General features: G+C 33.6%; 1 protein-coding gene and 1 pseudogene across 1 annotated transcript; both read right to left on the bottom strand.

Annotated features, from left to right (window-relative positions):
* Positions 1-1235: 1235 nt before the first annotated feature.
* On the bottom strand, positions 1236-3062 carry LOC146916389 (chaperone protein ClpB1 pseudogene; annotated as a pseudogene).
* A 7318-nt stretch (positions 3063-10380) lies between these two features.
* LOC146916390 (factor of DNA methylation 4-like) lies at positions 10381-13787 on the bottom strand. Its single transcript, XM_085716980.1, has 6 exons — positions 12779-13787; positions 12400-12581; positions 12021-12089; positions 11644-11928; positions 10876-11139; positions 10381-10614 (listed from the first exon to the last, which is right to left on the bottom strand). The coding sequence occupies exons 1-6, from the start codon at positions 13785-13787 to the stop codon at positions 10381-10383; spliced, it is 2043 nt and encodes a 680-aa protein (XP_085573106.1).
* Between the last annotated feature and the right edge of the window lie 6316 nt (positions 13788-20103).

The following is a 20103-nucleotide window of genomic DNA, read 5'->3' on the forward strand; positions in this document are numbered from 1 at the left end:
AATTCCTTGTTTAGTTTTAATTTGTTGTGGTTGGAAGCTAACCCCTTACACCAATATTTTTAGGTACCAAAGAAGAGATGTTTATGCTTTGAAGTTTTGCTTGAAGTGCGTACAGGGACAAATTGGGTTTTTGATCGAATTATAATTTTAAAAGTAATTTGAAGGATATTTATGTTAAGAATTTTTGTATAGGTTTTTATTCAGAATTTACTATTGATGATTTAAAGAAAAAAATAGTAGTGATTTTCTAATAAGAAAATAATATTAGGCGTAATGCCTTGGAGCAAAATCCAGGGTGTTACAAGAAAAATCCTATTCTTGTAGAAGAGTTGTTGAAGGGTTGGCTCAAAGGTTAGGTAGAGGTAAAAAAGATCTTGAAAATGGTAAAATAGATCTTGGAAATCTTGCTAATGCAAGGATATTTGCTTTAGATATAGGCGCATTAGTTGCTGGTACTAAGAGCAGGGGAGATTTTGAAGAGAGGTTGAAGGAAGTTTTGAAAGAAGTGGAAGAAGCTGATGATAGGGTAATTCTTTTCATCAATGAAATCCATCTTGTTCTTGGTGCTGGTAGTATTGAAAGATCAATGGATGCTACTAATCTTCTCAAACCAATGCTTGATCGTGGTGGATATCTTAGATGCATGGACACAACAACAATTGAAGATAGCAGGAAGGATGTTGAAAAAGATGCAACATTTGAGAGGAGGTTTGTACACGTTGATGTGGCTGAACTTAGTGTTCCAAATACCATTAGTTTTCTTCATGCAATAAAAGAGATATACGAGGATCACCATGGTGTTATAATTCAAGATAGTGTGCTATTGTTGCTGCACTTAACTGTCTAGTCGATACATAGTTGGCATGTTCTTTTGTACACTATTGACAAAAGAACATAGCAGCTATGTATCGACTAGACAATTGAGTTGCAGCAACAATAGCACTGTCTTGAATTATAACGCCATGGTGATCCTCATATATCTCTTTTATTCCATGAAGCATACTAATGCTATTTGAAACACTAGGTTCAGCCACATCAATCTGTACAAACCTCCTCTCAAATGGTGCATCTTTTTCAACATACTTCCTGTTTTCTTCTATTGTTGTTGCGCCAATGCATTTAAGATATCCACCACGATCAAGCATTGGTCTGAGAAGATTAGCAGCATCCATCGATCCTTCAATTCTACCAGCACCAAGAACAAGATGAATATTATTGATGAAAAAAATTACCCTTCACTCAGCTTCTTCCACTTCTTTCATAACTTCATTCAACCTCTCTTCAAAATCACCCCTGCTCTTAGCACCAGCAACTAATGTGCCCATATCTAAAACAAATATCCTTGCATTAGCAAGATTTTCAAGATCTTTTTTACCTCTTCCTATCCTTTTAGCCAACCCTTCATTTTCAAGAGCAGTTTTTCCAACACCAGGCTCTCCTACAAGAATAGGATTTTTCTTATTCCTTTTTGATAAAATCCCGACAAGCCTTTCTATCCCTTGACCATGTCCAATAACAGGGTCAAGCTTCCCTGCTCGTTCAACCGAATCGCTACCATATTTTTGCAAAACTTGAAAATTTGTATCACCAAAAGAACTTTCAACTTTCTTCCCTTCTGTACGATAAAGCTTTTCAACTTCTGATTTTACCCTAGAAACAACGACACCAGCTTCAAAGCTTTTATTTCAAAATTGTTGTTGGTTAAAGAGAATGCTTGTAATTCTAATGCAATTTTCGGATGTGTAGAATTGGTATGTACATCATCTGCCACCTGTTGAACACATCGATCGCTTCATAGTGATTGGTTATTCATGAAGGGAAAAGGTATGTTCTATTACATATTAGTTAATTAAAACAAATGAAGACTTTAAGATAGATGTTTTTACATAAATAATTTGGCACAATATTAAAAATCTCATAAAATTGAAATTGATTGCAATCATACTTTGTTTTATACATGTTTTATGTGTATTTTTGTATCGATAAAGTTAAAAGCTAGTTTGGCTTTGACCAAAACAACAATTAAGCCTAAATTTTTTTTTATGTATATTTTATTACTGCAAACAAATCAGCTTCAGTCACTTAGTTGTAACATCTCTAACTAACTATTTTCCGTCATTCGTTGCGGCTGTCGGTTACAGTTAGCTATGTAACAACTCTACCATAAATAGATGTGAAGTAACTACATGAATGCTTATTCAGATTTCACCTTTTCATTCTCTGGTTTTTTTGTCTCAACCCTTTGAACTCTTTTGGTCCGACTATTCAATCTATTGTTTTCAAAGTTTTATTTGATTCATGCTGATGTTGCCATATCCAGGAGGAAAAAAAGTTTACAATTGCTGATTAAATAAACAAGGCTTTATTAATTACTTTGTTACCTTTTATCTATTGAAAAAATTAGGATTGTTAACAACAAAGAGCATCGATTCTCTCAGGGAGCTTACTTCTGTGTACAGTTGGATATTTATTCTTCTGTATTTTTATTTGATTTTCGGAAATGATATACTCTTTGTTTTATATTACTGATCTATTTCTTCCATTAATTCCATCACATTCACTGAAATTGTGTAATGATGTATATCACTTTAAATTATTTTCTGTCCCTAAATATAAAAATTGAGGTGAGAAGTATCTGGTTAAAAGTCAATTTTTTTCTTTGAAATTTTAAGAATGTCTTGATCTTAATTTATGTGATTGATTCAGCTGATGCACTAAATGTGGCAGGGCCTGAATCTATTTTTACACTGCGATATTAAGAGATTGATAATCAGTGTTGTTAAACAACAATTATTGTGGCGCTATAGTGTAGCGTAATTTGAAAAAATCCCTATTGTTCCGTAAACGCTATTTGGTATAAAGTGTTGTCAAATTGTGGCTTTAGTGGTTCTAGAGCATTGTAGTGTAGCAGAATTTGAACAAAATGCTAGTTTTCACAATCTGCTATCGACAACACTGATAATGTAAAGAAATGGCCTGACTTACCTACGATGGCCTGTGGTTTGTTTTTGGAACATTATTCCTTGAAGTATATGATAGTTAGCCCTTGGTTCTATTGTCATTGGCTTACCTAAAGATCTATACAGGGGAATGGCTTCCAGTAGGAAGGTTTGACAGGTTTTGTATTTAAGTTTATTTGGTATTTACTAGTTGCTTTGATTATGGTCCTTTTGTCTAGGATAAAAAAAAAATCCTTCCCTTAATTTTTTTGTATATGATTATTTGGTACCTATTAGTTGCTTCTATTATGGGCCTTGAACAGTAAAATAGTTTTTTTATTTTGTTTTTATGAGCTAGATGTACCTTTTAAGTAAAGAAGTTGAGGAATCCTTTGAAAGATGTGGTACAACACTTGTAATTGGTTAATGCAGATGAGCGTGACAAAAAGGCTTACTCACTGAAATGCGATATAACCGTCGAGCTTGAAGGGTTACGAAGAAGCTTAAAGATAATATAACCATTGAGCAAGTGCTATGAATTTCATCTTCAACTGAATCTTCCTCAACTGATAATGATATGTGCTTACCAGTTGAGATGAAGGTTCATGAACTACGCACCTATTTGGTTTATTTGTGCTTGCTACCTTTTAGGCTAGTTTACTTGTTTTGACGATCTTTCCTGTTAGAAGGTTTCAAAAACCCCTTAATTAATTTGATTTTACTGCTTAATTTAGCAAACTGAACCATCATTATCACACTAAATTCCAAATGATAAACCTTTTATGAAAGAGTTCTGAGTTGAGTTCTAATTTCACGTACAAAATAACCTTTCAAATCATGAATTGATTAAGGTCTCTCAAAAGTGTTTCTTTATTTCCTTCATCTTGCTATCCTAATTTCATGTTCAAAATAATGTTAATTTGTATGATTAAGAAGCTACAAAACAGGTGACATATACCTTGATGCATCTTTTATTTGGTGGATCTTTTAAGTTATCTTTCATTATTTTGACAACTGCCCCTTTTATTTGGTTTTATTGTTTCACTTATCTTGGTGGCTAGCTTGTACATAATTGAAAGTTTTTGTCGTACGTCCTCTTAAAACTCGAACATATTTCTTAGCATACTGTAAACTTAGACAATGTAACTTACATTAATTTCTATTTCTCTTTGGTTTGTTTCTCTGATATTAATCATATCCACACTATCATTATTAGATTGGTTAAGAGTATGCTTCATTCAAACTGTTGTGTGATAATGTTGCTATAATTTTGAATTTGATTTTTTTTTTGAATGACAAGTGTTAATAATTAATTATAGTTTATCTTTCATTTAGGAATGAAAGATGTACGGTGGTTCGTCATGGGTGACGATGATAAGGTTAAATCATGTATCAACTTATTCTTGTTATTATGGGGATACTCCTAGTTTTTCTTTACCGAGCATCTGTTTTTTTTTTAAAGATTAACCGAGCATCTGTTATTGCTAACTAGTTGTGCCTATAATCTTACTTATTGGATACTCGTAGTTTTTCGTAACGGTACATCTGTTAATTTTGACCATGTTGTGCTTATTTTTTCTTTTATTTTTAAGGAATGTTGTGCTTATGTTTATTACTTGGTCAGATGGACAACTTTCGTGACCGTACATCAATCATTGCTTATGATATGGTAACATATACCTCAATTCTCATCTAGTCTACTGTAGAAGCTGAAGAGATGGTTGAAATTTTTATATTTCTATTCCTAGGTCGTTGGTTTCAGAGGTAACTTAAGTAATCAGACAACGATCTAAGGAGTAGACATAATAATTTCCACCATCTCTTCAGTTTCTAAGTAGACGTCTATATTCCCATATGTTAGTATTTCCATCACGTCAAATTCTCTATCATGAGTATGGACAACCAGAGACTGAGTAAAAGTTTGAAGTTTAATGTGACAAGAAAGGTTTTTGTTTCCGGTAAGAGCAAAAAATTCAATTATGTTATATGTGTCCTTATAAATTTGATATGCTTCTGTGTTTTGTCTTTATAAATTTGATAGAATAACAGAATTGTTTTTATTTTATTTTAATTTTTTTTTGCATGAATGTACATAGAGGTATACTGTCATGATCTGTTGTATAGTTGACCTATCATTGGATCTTAATCAACTTTGAAAGATGTTTTATAAGATTTGGGAAATACAAACTGACCTAGCTTGTATTCGAACACTCTGATATTTCAGACATCTTTTTTTTTCTTCATTTGAACTCTTCGTATTTGTGAAATTGTTTTTGTTTTAAAAGGTATTTGTGAAATTGTTAACAATCATTCTGACAAATAACAAGTGGGGAGTTAAGTCCATACACTTATGTTATTTTCTTTTAGGTGTTATTATTTGATTATCTTTGATAATACTCTTTGAAAGTGAATCAGGTTTAATACGTATAAAGCAACTACATTTTAATTAGGAATTTTGAATTTCTATATCTGAGCGAGAGAAGAAGGCATGGAAGGTGTTGGGACTTTCTGGAATGTAAGACGCACGACCCTTGAAAACATTGTATTTCTATCTTTCTCATTTCGTTTCTTCAGAGTTGAATGCTTTCTGTTATTAGTGTCAGTTTATGGCAATAACAGAGTGGATTTTAGTTCGAAACCAGTTCCTTTGACATAAATATTCTAAAACCTAAATCAAGACTATCAAACATTGTCTCTATTTTTTATTTCTCAATGCACATTTTACCAAAACCTCATTGAGTTTGGCAACAGTTGGTTCTTGCAGGTTCATAAAATATCTCTATGACTATTCTCGATTTTGCTGATACTAGTAATAAGCTTTTCCATTGGTTTGGGTCAAAATAAGTTTGTGGTCCAGTATCATGTCCCTCAGCAGCAAGCACTTCAACCGCAAGCTTGTAGTTTAAACGTTCAAGACACGCGGCCAAAACTGAAAGTTTCTGAAAAGGAAGCCAAAATATAGTGTCCAAAATAGAAGTTCTTGAAAAGGAATCCAAGATAGATCTGTACTTGCTGATATGGCTTGTATATATTTTGTGTGTTATGGAGCAAGGTGAAAGGAATTGTAACAAGAAGTACTTGGTGACCATTGAATTGACAACACTAAGCATGTAGGAATATAATCGCTATCTTGACGTTTACAACACTCGCACACACTACACACCAATCATTTCACTAGACTCCGATGGTAGTAGTGAAATTCAAATGAAGTAATCTATTATTATATCTATTAATTTAGATCCTTAAATATTGGTGATGACAACTCATACTATTTGTACCACATCATTAAAAATGTAGGTGTCACTCTTTATCTTGCAATGTTGCTACTCCCTTTTATTCTTCTCCATATTATTATATGGTGCATTCTACACCCTTTTCCTATCCCTCATTCCTTCTCATTTAATCTCATTTAATTGCCAGATTGTACAATTAATTAGCTAGATAAATTTTGGGGTAATTGTCACGTTGGTCCCTGAATGTGTAACAAGTAGTCACAATACTCTTTTAATGTATTAAAGTTTCAAAATAGTCCTTGATTATGCACTCTGTTAGACAAAATAGTCCCTGACACTAAAATCTGCTTATCCTCTTAATTCAATATTTTTTGTTTCATTCTTCAATCTGCTTTTCGCATTAGTTTTTACCTATTTATCTGTTGAAGTCTAAATTTTTAAATAATGGTTCGCTAATAGAGGATCTTTGATTCATGGCAAATTCATTACTGCATTTGGTTTCAAATCACTACTTCGATATCATGAGTGAATGTGTAATGTGAAACATTGCATTACTTAATATCCTAGTCCACATTTGATCCAACAAGAAAATATAAGTTCCTAATGTGCAGCTAAAATTATAATTATAGTAGATTTTTTGCCATCGTTTTCTATTTCGTGTTAGTGTTGCCAAAGCAAACACATAATTTTTTGATAATGGTTTTATACCATCTTCCTAGAAAGAACTTGGTTGATGACATCATAAGTTGGTATTAATCTAACACTTGATCAAATCCACTTAACCACCATTTATATCAATTTCATTTTTGACTAACTTTTTGTTTTACTTACAATTTTCCACGTTTGTTTGACTTACATGGGTTCTCTGTGAGTGAATTCTACAATTCATAGGCTCCTTATATTAGTTTCATGAAAAATTGTTGGAGCCTAAGATTTTCTTTCGATTAAATAGTATTTATTTCATAAGGATTATATTGTTATTATTTGAATAGTTTATCGACTTTTCTTTATTAAGTGTTATATTTTGATTTTTTTGGTACAATATATTTCCATTTATTAGTAACAATAATAGAATTTATTAATGTGTTGCACATAGTGTTTTACTGCAATTGATAGGTTTTCTTCAATATATGATTATAATTTACATGTTTGTTGTGTCAGGCGAAACACTAGAAACTTTTTTTTTTGACAAGAAAAACACTAGAAACATTTTAACAACGAATATGCATCCATATGGACCAATCAAAAAATTAACATAATCATTTCTATCAACATGTGTGTTCTAGATGCATATGGAAACATTTTATAGGGTGGACTAACTCCTAGACTTGAGGAATCTTTGCGATAAATCCTTGCTCTCACTTATTCAAATTGGCTTCTATTCCATTTTATCATTATGGCCCGAACTCTTTTTTATATTACACACCATTCCATGACCTAACAGTGAATACTAATTTACATACTTTTTTATTGAAACATTTAATTTAAAATAAATGGTGAAGAAGATTATAATAATAATTTTCGTAGTTCGAATTTTTAGTTTACCAAGTTATAACTAGATGGCAACAAGCAAGTTATCTTCTTAATTGCCATTTTCATCAACTAGCAAATCTATGTTAAAACTTTATTTTACCCCAAAACCACAAAGGAAGTGTATTGTCAACATAAAATTGTTTTATTCAGGAAACCAATTTCAATGAATATACAAAAACAACAAAATCGAATTTATTTCTACAATGTGTGGGTCTATATCTTGTTGAACATAAATCTTACTTGAGGAGAGGAAATGGATCTGGTCATCCAACCGACAGGGATTTGCGGCCGAGTCTACTTCCAGCGGAGAAGCCTCTGCTAGATATTTGCGTCACTCCCTAACCTACCCATGTTTCTTTGTTAGTATATGTCAAAAACTCAAACCACAAACAAGCCTATCCCATATACCATGTCGAACTAAGACCTTAAATTTATTTATCAAATAAGACTTAGATCTTGCAAAGTCTAATTTACCATAACTTATTTCCACCACTATTAGAGAACACAATAGTGTTCAAGGATTAACTTTACATCCACTAGACAAGAGGCTTTGTTAAAGGCATACATTATAGGTACTTATAAATCTAAAGTAACACAAAAAATGGACATCAATTGCAGTATTTGAGAAAGGCTTAAATATGTGTCCAGTCCCTGCAAATAGGCCTCAGTTGAATTTTAGTCCCTGTACTTACTAATCCTCCCAATTTGCCACTGCAAATATTAATCACTTAAAATTTGGTCCAAATTAAGTTAACCCGCCTACGTGGCAGGTGATTAGCGACGTGGTGCTGATGTAGCGTGTAGTGACTGGAAACTGTCAGGCTGACTCAGCTTTTACCATGTGAAGTTCCATTTTTGCCCTTAATGAAATCTGAGATGCGTGAAAAGACAATAATACCCCTGGCTTCCAACTTCTTTCTACCCTCTCTTCTTCCCTCTTCATTCTGGACATTTTCTCTTCTTCTCCTTCACCTCCACAACTCCATCGACCCAACCACCGACACTCTCTCCTCCACCACCACTTCCTCCACAAAACCACTTCTTTCTGAGCGAGCAACCCTTTTTCAAGTTCCAAATTCCATTCCAGCATCCCCTCCGCCACGACCTGCTGTTCACCACCACTGCTCCAACGTTGTTCTCCGCCACACCCTCGAAAATCGCTCTGCAGTGAACACAGGCCCAAATCGTCACCAGTGGACACGTACCTTCCCATGTTTGGATAGCAAAGTTTGAGTAATAGTTTCATCGAAGAAATCATCACCAGTATGAAATCGTCAATCTTTGCGATTTCTGGAGGAACGATTTGGAACTGGATTTGAAACTAGATTGCGAACTGGATTTGGAACTGGAACGAACGGATTCAAGGTACTGGAACGAACTGGAATTGGAACGAACTGGATTTGGAACTGGAACGAACTGGATTTGGATTTGAAGAATAGCTTGAAGGTAGAGAAACTCGTATGTCATGGTGGTGGTGTTGTCGATGGAGCGAAGTTTGATTCAACGTACTGGAACTAAGGAATCGAACAAAGCTAAGGTAACTAACAGATGTGAACAAAGCGCAATTTTTGTTTTGAGTTGCGGTGTAGTTCGAATCAGTGATAAATAGTTCCGTTGAAGTTCAAAGTGGTGGGTGGTGGTGGGAGAAACAGAGGGAGAGGGAGTGGGTGGGTGGTTATGGTTGTGGGGTGAAACCGAAGGAGAGGGAGTGGGATGGGGAGAGGAAGAAGAAGAGGGCATTTTTGTCATTTGCATTGCCTTTCTCTCATTAAGGGCAAAAATGTCCTTTCAAGTCTGGTTTGATGACATGCCAACCTCTGCACCCAGTCATCACTTGCCACATGGGTGCGTTAATCACCTGCCACGTAGGCGGGTTAACTTAATTTGGACCAAATTTTAAGTGATTAATATTTGCAGTGGCAAATTGGGAGGATTAGTAAGTACAGGGACTAAAATTCAACTGAGGCCTATTTGCAGGGACTGGACACATATTTAAGCCTTTGAGAAATTATTTAGGAAATTTATATAAATTATAAATGTCTAAAATCATGCAAAATTTAAGATAATTACATTCACAAAAAATCTAGAATTATATCTCTGATGTACTTTAGAGGATTGTACTGGTGTATAGAGCATCAACATATAAATTTTATAGCAAATTGTTTTTTAAGGCAACATCTAATTGATTGTTAAAAAAACAGTTCAAACTAAATCAATATTTTTCATTTTTTTGAGAAAAAACTAAATCAAGAATATAATGCTCTTTTATTGTATGGAAATGAAATAATGCTTTATTTTTAAATGAATTTAACTTCAATGTTTCAACACAAAAATTTAAATCAGACAACAAAAGGGAGACGATTGATAGTACCACCTACTACTCGCCTTGATTACTTTTTGTAGGAAATCAACAATTTCAAAAAACTTCAACTTGTTTCAAAATTTTAACCCAAAAGTCATATGAATCATCTCCTAAAGAAAGAGATCCTACATGATTTATTATTTTTTTTTAAGGAAATCTCATACATGTTATCAGTAATTATATTTAACAACCATAAGAAGTATCGCCACCAAGGCACCAACCATTGGCAATAAGATTGAGTTATACCAAATTCTGTTCGAGCTAGAATTTCAACTAAATTTCTTGCATAAGTTCTTACTTCCGAAACGAAGCATCAATAAGTTTTCTTTCCCTTATTTGATTTCCATTGCTTAATTAAATGGGAAACACCCTCCTTCAACGAAGCCTTCCTTCCTTCTTTAAAATTCCAGAGTTTCGGTATTGGGTACCGACCACTAGGGTTGTACTCATTTAACTCCTTCAGAGTTGTAGCTACTGCATCATGCACCTCATCCCCGAACTCATCCTTCAAACTTTTCAGCTTTTCATCTTCTCCGTCTAAAATTTCCTGTGAAATATATCTAACATATATTAGATCATATTTTATGCAGTTCATAGAAGGGAAACAAATAAAACCAAATAAGTGCTAACAACAGCAAGCTTCAGTAAATAGATCCCTACACAGTACCAATTACTATTCTTTCTAATTAATAAGAAATGCTGCATTATATGCTTTAGGGGATAAATATATCCAACATTGTCTTAATAGAACTGTTGAGAAAAAAATATTAACTTTAACGAAAAAACATAATTCGCGAAGTTATTGTACCTTGGAGTTTCCTTCTTTATCAGTTACAACTTTGAACGGATGCCAATTTGGATCTTTAACACAGTCTTCCCACTTCGAGCACCACTCGATTGCTTTTATTTTCTCTGCCTCTGAAAGTTTTCTCTTAGTCTTAGTTGCTGCTTTCTCATTCATTTCATTAGAAAATTTTCTCTTAGCTGCTTCCAGAAATGGCTTAATATCAAGTTCACCCATCCTTTTCACAGAAATTATAGCTTGAGTGTTGTTCTTTGGGCAACCAATCCACTATGAACAAACAATGAAATCATGACATATTAACTAAAAATGTATGAAGAAAATATGCTCTTCTCATAAACTTGACCCGATTCTACCAATTTTCACATAAAATGTAAAACTTTATGTATTAAAATCATCATCTTTAGAGACAAACAACTAGATAGCTAATATATAGTTGAAACAAGTAACCACGTGATTCAGGTAAAAGGATGTTGCATTGGAAAATTTAATTCCTTAGATATAGAAACTAGGATGAAAACACCGAACGTTTTGCATTGGCTGTTGTAAATACATGTGAACAAGACACTGTCTTCCAAGCAACTTAAATAAGATTCCAAAAACATGATTTGAATGTTTGCAAAATAGGACACTCTTCTATAATTATTATAAAACAATTTTATGTCAATTAAAAAATATAAATTATCCTACATTTATGCTTAGATTTAACAAGGAAATTTTTACAAATAAAAAACCTATCCCGACTTTGTAAAAGATTGGTTACGGAAGACATACACTTATTAGCTTTTTGCGGGCATCTTGCAATTCGTCATTAGTTTTGCGCTCCTGAACAACCAGTGTTTGTTGAAGATCTTCCACCCCCTCTAATTCCTCTTCCTTTTCCTGCAGCTCCATTCTGATTGCTTCCAATTTTTTCTTCTCATCTAGATCTGTATCTCTAATGTGATTCATTACCTGGAAAGCTCCTTTCAGCTGTTCAATCTCCAATTCCAATGCTTGTTTTGCATCCAGTCCTCTCTCCAGGTCATGAATTTTCTTCTGAAGTTTCTCTTTTTCTTTCTGCAACATCCAACCAAAAGAGTCCTCAAAACTCAAGTATATACATGTAACTTAATTAAAAACTGTAGATAATAGGAAAATGAACTACGTGCCTTATGTTCTTCTGCCAAATACATCATTTTTTCACGAGCCTTTTGTTGCTCTGCTATTGCCATCTCATTCTGTAAACAACAAGATGAAGAACGAATTTAATTCGTCATAAGTTATTAAAAAATAAGAGGGATTGGTGTACGTAATTTGATACAAAAGACCGAATGGTCCATAGAGTAAGGAATGCTAACAACACTCTTTGTGATTGGTCCATTTTTAAAGAAGCCAATTTAGTTCTCCTATAAATTGATCACTTTCAAAGAAATGTGTTACAATTTTAGAAACACACTATCAGAAAAAATGTGTTCATGAGAGAGTTAAAAAGTTAGAATTATTTATCTAGCTTTGCTACGATAAATTCAAAGAGCCAAAATACATTACCTGCTTCTTCTCAAAATATAGCTTGGTTCTCTCATTATGATTATCTTCTTGACGCTTTTGCAGATCCTTTTCACGGGCTATAAGTTTGTTCCTCCGAACTTCCAGCTCCAGACTGGCATTTTCATGATCCTTAGATACTTTCTCCTGATACTTGCGTTCAGCCTGCCGCATCTTGCTGATTTCTAATGGAACAATATGAAACAGACTCAGCTACCATGAAATATTAAAATTTCATATCAACTATAAATCATTCGAAAATGCAATAGAATGTAAGCTAACCAAAATCATAGATATATTAGTAAAAATGATAATGTTTCACCTTTAAATCAATGAGAAGGAATACCAATATTGGATCAATTCAATTTAATTATCAACATACCCTTATTGAAATGTTCAAGCATCTTCTCTTTTTGCTCCATCACTTTCCTTAGGGACACTTTCGCCTCATGATGTTTGCTTGTTGTCTGTTCCAATTCATTGGTCTTCAGCTTTAAGGTATTTTCCAAACCAGAGACAAGCTTGTTTGCTTTCCTATTGTCCTCGGCTTCTTTTCCAGAAACCGTTTTCAAATCCCCTTTTTCCTGGAGGTGTTTGCCAACTATATCCTTGATATCATAGTCATCACGACGTGCCATCCAACCAAATAGTCTATCTCCTCGCTCCTGCTTCCGTAAACCCAAGTAATCCCGCTTACCACAGTGCTCTGCTAGAAAGCTCCTTTCTAACTTCATAGCATTGTGGAAACCATCCCACTGTCCTCCAAATTCAACAATTGCAAAGGGTAATTGTCCATGAAGGTTCCACAGTGCAGTAACTTTCATCGGATGAAACCCTTTCATAATCAGCTCCTCCTTAATTTTCGTTGGATCCTTCGCAACATACTTTCTACTTTTTGGGTTAAAACCAGTAACAATATTTTTCAAAATGACCATCCATGGATATACAAACAACTCATCATCATCATCACCCAAATTCACATTAACCAACGAACCCTTAGCAACATTCTTAACAAGTGACTTCTCGTTAGTGATACTAAAATTAATTGACTTATCACTAGCAGTACTAACAGCAGGTGACTTATCATTACGAACAACAGGAGACTTATCTTTACCAACTTTAACATCACCGTAGCTTTCAATATACATTTCAAGAGCTGAATGCTTAGCAATATCTTTAACCGTCTCATGCAAGTCACCCACAATTGTGGACGTGTGTCTCAATAGCTCACTCAAAGAGTAGTAGTCCTTGTTGTAGCAAAATGGGCAACGATATGTTGAATCAGATATTTTGAGTTTGTCCTTGTAGTAATCATCTTTCAAGTCTTTGTAATATATGCGTTTGTAGTACTCCAAATCAGATTCACGAGTATATTCTAAATTTTGGTACATCTGAAAATGAAAATCATAAAATCAATTCCAAAGAAGTTGCTAAACAATAGCTGCTACATAAATCGACTAAAATGAAGCCATGAAAAAGTAAAGTATAGAATAGATGATTTAATTATTATGAGTTTATGATTACAACGATAATAATATCATTGTCCTTATGATTTTTGTTCAGACACTCAAAACTATACTAAAAAGAAATAAATCGATTATGAAAAAATCAGAACATAAATAATTAAGTACACAATAATCAGTATAAATTATGAACCAGTATGAAACGATATGAGAAATTAACAAAGAAAATCTATTCCTTTCATAGACCTCGCCTGATTCTACCGATTCTTACCTAAAATGTGAAACATTATGAATTAAAACCATCATCTTTGAATGCAAACAGTAAATAATGAGAATCATAAAATCAACTAGAAAGAAAGGGATACACTAAAAAAGAGATACCAACAATAACTAAAAATAAGCTCAAAGTAAAATGTGGATATTATTTAGACGAAAATCTTACTATGAAATAAGTGATTTTGAAATAGATGATTATTAAGTTGAAGAGAAAAAGCTATTACCAAGCAGAATAAAGAATGAAACATGAGAGATTATGGAGTTACCTTGTGCTAGAAGAATGTGTTTGACGGCGAGAATTTGATGGAGAAAATGGATTGAATGTGTGAGAGAAGATGAAGAATGTTGAAACCCTAAGAAATATCTAGAAGAAATGAAAAAGCACGTGAAATGAGAATTATTTTTTTTTCTTTTTGTGATTGGTATTTGTTAGTACTAATATAAAGAAAAACTCGTACACAAATAGAAAGAAGAAAATGGTGTCGTTTGGGTGAGGATGAATGAGAAAAAAGAATGAGAGGGTTTTTGAATTTGTCATCATTTGTGTTGTACGAATACAAATGACGAATTGGTGCATTTTCTTTGCATGCATTTTCTTATGTAATGTGCGTGAAATTCTCGAATCAGAATATGACACGTGTAAATTAAAACATTAAAAGCAATTGGATCACATTATTCGTGTTAGGAAAATGCTAGATCAAGCGAAGAACCATTTCACGATAATTTCACGACATGAGTTGACACTTTGTGATTGGCTTATCATCACACATATCAGCCATCATTTCCGCCAAATTCAAAGGTATAGTGGTTTTAAAATTTAACACTACTAGCAGTGCGCTTTCATGAGCAGCTCGTGAATAAAAATTTGCTTGATATATCAATGTAGCATTGTTGTTCATGTTATTGTTGTATTTGGTGAGATAGGAGCTACTTTATTTTTCTTTCTAATATTAAAACTACCATGAAGCATTGTATTGTTGTATTAGACTATTAACAAGGACATGCATATTTCAGAAGAGCCAAGCGAGATAGATTCATGTTTTCTCACATAGATATTTTTTTTTAATGTGCTCAATCAACGGATACCAAAAGATTAATAGCCGAGAGTCACTCCCTATCGGAATACCGTGGTACAAAAATGCTCAACCAAGAATCAGACACGTTCACACCATCAACAATTCAACACCAAAAATGTTCAACCAAGATTAAGAAATGTTCACCCTATCAACATCCTTTTATTAAAATTCACCTTCAGCTCCAAAATTCCCTCAAAGAAAATGAGATTAGTTTTCAAGACTCTGATGTTTGCCCAACTTTTGTCCCCAAGATATCATCATCAAATTTTAAATGAGATATACATACCACATTTGACTGATCAACCTTATAACCAGAAAATAAACTTGCATGCACTATAGCGTTCGACATAATGTTCAATCATTCAACATCAAACAAAAGATAACGAGATATTGGACCATCGTGGTGAAAACCTCTTTCTAAATAAAATTCATCAGTAGGGTTGTCATTCACAAGAACTGATTTTGCTGCGGTACTCGCACTTCCATGTAATATTTGTGAAACACGGGGAAATTCATCTTCCCCATTACGACATTTAAATACTTCCAATCAATCTAATTGTACACCTTCTTAAAATCAAATTTGAACAATAATAATTCCTTTCTCAGCTTATGTGCTTCATCCAACACTTCGTTAGCCATAAAAATTCCATCTAGTATATGCCTCCCTTTGATAAAATAGACTGAGAATCATAGATCACGTTGCCATTGCCAATAACATTTGTTAATCTTTTGGCTAAAACCTTGACCAACGCTTTGTACAAACAATTGATAACAGAAATGGGTCTAAAACCTTGTGTTGCTGATTTTCTTTGCCTTTTGCTTGACGACAATCAAGGATTCAAGCATGTGGGAATTTGATAAGTGGTAGTTTATGGTGTTTTAATCATTTAAATTCAATCAAATTTAAGTTGTTTTAGTTTTATTTTACCTTCAAATCAATTGTTTTTGTTTTTAGAATAAAAAATATGAAGAACAACGACCTGGATCAAGAGTGAGGATAAAGAGCCAAGAAAGAGAAGAAAAATCAATGAAAAAGGCATAAAATAGCAGCACAGTCGTTCTCACTTTTAGCAAGGTCGTGCGCTCCTTGTTGTAGGTCGATCGAGGAACATCAAACCAACATACACATACGACCGTGCGCCTCACAAGCACGGTTGTGCACCCTTCCCCAACGTAGGCAAGCATGACCGTGCGCCTCACAAGCACCACCGTGCCCTCTGTGCAAAGAAAAATAGTTGTTACAAACTTTTGCAATTCTCTAGTTTAAAACTTGTAATTCGTATTTAATATCTTGTCTATGATTCTAGGCTATAAATAGACCTAATTTGTAATGCAAAATGACATCTTACACACTTGTAATTTTGATACAAAGAGGAAATCAAGTTATGTCTTTTACTTTCTTGTCTTTATATTTTAATCCATTGTCTACTATGATCATGAGTGAGTAGACTATTCTCGTATCTGAATTGTTGGAATAATCTAATGATTGAATCTTAATCAACCTAAGTCTAAATTCTATTTTATAAGAATCCATTTTTTAACCTAATCTTATCGTTATTAAATTTTATAACAAATATCAAACAAAAAACCGAGATGTGAAGTTTGATATTGTTATTTAATCATATCTCAAATATCAAACGAAGGACCAAGAAGTGAAGTTTGATATTGGATCAAATGAGATTAGACAAGATAAACAAAACATAATAATAGTTTTGAGTCTTGGGACAATAAGGTTGCACTCAAAGCTCAATGGTAATCCACCATGAGAATAGGCTTGATTATTGTTGAGATATATTCATGTATTCTAAGAGGAAAAATGAAATTACAAAGAACACACTATCCTTAGAAATGAATTCCTTATAGAATAGAGAAATAGATATGGAATGTCTAGTATTTAACATTATGATGAAAACCTCAATCCTATGATACTTTTTAATATCTGAATATTAATCTAAAAACAACCATTTCTCTTAACCAAAATATTCATTTTCAACTAATCTAAACAAATTAGATTGATAATTATTTTAACTCCATGTGGATATATATTTTTACTACTCAATAGAACCATGAACTTGAAGAACTTATCAAGTAATACTAGTATGGATACCCGTGTCAAGCACGAGCTAGAATATAGTCATACACGAGGGAGAAAATGTTGTGATGTGATCAAGTGTCCATTCAGGCCCGGCCCTAGGAGGTGCAAACAGCTTAACAGAGCTGGGCCTCCCCCAGCCATGGGCCTCAATTTTTTTTTAATACCCACTAGTACTACTGCCCTCCAATTTTTTTTAATACCCCCAGCCATTTTTTGTCCTCTTGTTTTAGCCTTTTAAGTCTATTAGAATTAGGTCCTCTTGCTTTTGTTGTTAGGTAGGGGTTCCTCATGTATACGGTAGTCATTTTCACCTTTGGGTGTAGCGCATATATACGGCACCTTGTATTTATCTTTTAAAAAATATAAATAGAACATTGCTCTTTTAAAAAAAAATGTGTTTTGATTTTATCACTTGCCTCTTTTTATTCCCAGAGCCGAGCCTTCGAATTCTTAGGGACGGCCCTGTGTCCATTCCAACATTGAATAGAAGAGTGAAGGTTAAACAATATATAAGTGGGAAGACTCAAATATTTCATACCATAAATATACAGCGGAAATGTGGTATCATTCTCACTTAGATGATTGCTCTAGATCCAATGGATCGATCCACACCACTGTTAGCTCCCACATAAATCACAATGCTCGTAGCATAACCTGGTTCAACTTTGTGGGGGAAGATCCTTAAAATATCAATTATTTGCTACTCTTAATTTCAAAATTTATTGATTGTCATAGTTTAAAACTTATAAATTTAATATGTTAAATTAAGAATAAATATATTCTATAAAACAAAGACTTTTTTTTATTGAAAAATGTTAGTAATTAATTGTTAGATTATTCTCAGGAATCCATGTAAAAAAATAACAATAATGTGCTTCTTCCCGTTAGCACTCGGGGATGTTTTCGTGTTGTATAAAGTAGATAGGACATGATTTTTACTTAAATTTAGACAGAAGTACATCATGTTTTTTTGTTTTTTTGTTTTTCTACAATGGTGCTCAAGCTTCTTATCTTTTGTTAATGCATCCAACTTCACGATGCTAACTTTTTCAACTAGGAAATGAAATCAAATTTGTTAGTTGTTAGTTTTGTTCAAGATGTTATCCTTTTAAACATCGTACGAAATCAATTTACCAACTTGTACTGACTTGGTTGAAAATTTTGCATATTTGGGTCACACAGGGTTCGAGGGATTAGTCTCCGCAGTTGTGTGGAGGATACCCGATTTATACCCTTTTTTTGTTTACATTTATAATATTGAATGTAGATGATTGGATTTATTGACAATTACATTACGTGCATCAACTTGAACTTCTTGCAAATCGCTTGCTTAATGAATTATAATAAGAGATTTTGGAGACTTAATATTTGATATAGCTTACCAAACTTCATCTGTTTCAGGCCACTAATTTTTTACAAGATAGTAAGGATAATCATAACGGGCTTTGCTGATGCACAAATCAAAGGAAAGCTCTGACAAGAGAAGGTGCAGATAATAGAAAATTTAGGAGAGTATGGCTTACTGTTCGATAATGATACTAAACTAGATAAGAGTTCACTAAATCAGAAGCGAGCATGTATCTAAAATCACTAATTATCCCATGTAGTTTGAGATACCACTGTTAATACCGTAAACACTATCATCCACCGATTTAGAGTCCATTTCAAAATCCATGTCACCAGATGAAGGTGCTTAACCCATTGCAAAGAAAAAGTTGCCCCTTTTCGTACCTAATACACACTCCAATGCCAACCTTGTTGAGTGAATTGGAAATGGATGTGTCCACATTTAGTTTATACTGTCCACGCTTGGTTTTGTTCATTGCACACAATCCCAATTTGCTATAGGACTTTTTATTTTTGTTTGTTGAAGAAGCTAAATTAGCTCACCAAAATTGGCACGAGAGTGAATCAAACTTGAAACCTTGAGGTGGAACATACTCCCAGATCCTAAGCCAATACCACAAGGCAAACCCAAGTGGGTTGATTTGTTGTCGGACTTGGTCTTATGTTACTAGAAAGTTGCGCATTTTGCCAATTGGTGAGCAAGGAGCCCTCTCTTTCACAAATGTCTTGAATTGTTTCAGTTGCATCATTCGTGTGCATCCAGCTGTTGGAGAATTGAGAAAATATAATCCACACAAGACGACATAGGCTGCACATCTTGTAGAATTGCATTCCATAGACCAGTGTGCTGCAAACATCTGATGCTTTTATTAGACTTAAAAAACAAGTGACTACTGGTTTTGTTAGGTCTTGCACAGATCGCACAATCTGTAGGACACTGCACACCATGACTTTGTAGTCGTAACTATGTTGTTAAACAATTTCGACAAACACACCATAAAAAGTTTTTGACTTTTGGTGGGAGTTTGAGATTCCAAATAATGCTCCAATACCCTGTTACACAATGCTGAATTGTAGCATTATCGTTATTGATGATATCACGGTTGTCATACCCCAATTTTTGACCTAAGGATCCTACATTCATACACCGACACGTGTTGCCTGACCTTAATTAGTCTCCGATTTTCAATGAAAATTTCGGCAGAGAGGTATTTTAAAATACCTCATACTCGATTCCGAGTCGGGCCCTTTTCTCTCTATCATTCTTATCTTTTTATTAATCGTATTTCCATCTTTTATCTTATTTAAAATTAATTTGTTTTTTGTTTTTTTGTTTTTTCTAATTAGTCATTTTTTTTTAATTAGTCATTTATTTTTTTAGTTAATTATTTCGCTCTTTTAGATAAATCCAAAGGTCTGCGTAATCCTTTTTATATTATTTTCACATGTT

Source organism: Medicago sativa, chromosome 6 (genome assembly GCF_051527215.1).
Source record: "Medicago sativa cultivar Bolivia chromosome 6, Bolivia_mono, whole genome shotgun sequence".
Taxonomy (NCBI): domain Eukaryota; kingdom Viridiplantae; phylum Streptophyta; class Magnoliopsida; order Fabales; family Fabaceae; genus Medicago; species Medicago sativa.

Coding starts and splice junctions, on each gene's coding strand:
- LOC146916390 (XM_085716980.1), bottom strand. CDS start 13,787: ATGTACCAAAATTTAGAATATACTCGTGAATCTGATTTGGAGTACTAC. Junction 12,582..12,778: donor GCTTGAACATTTCAATAAGG/GTATGTTGATAA, acceptor TTGTTCCATTAG/AAATCAGCAAGATGCGGCAG. Junction 11,929..12,020: donor ATTTGGCAGAAGAACATAAG/GCACGTAGTTCA, acceptor TGGATGTTGCAG/AAAGAAAAAGAGAAACTTCA.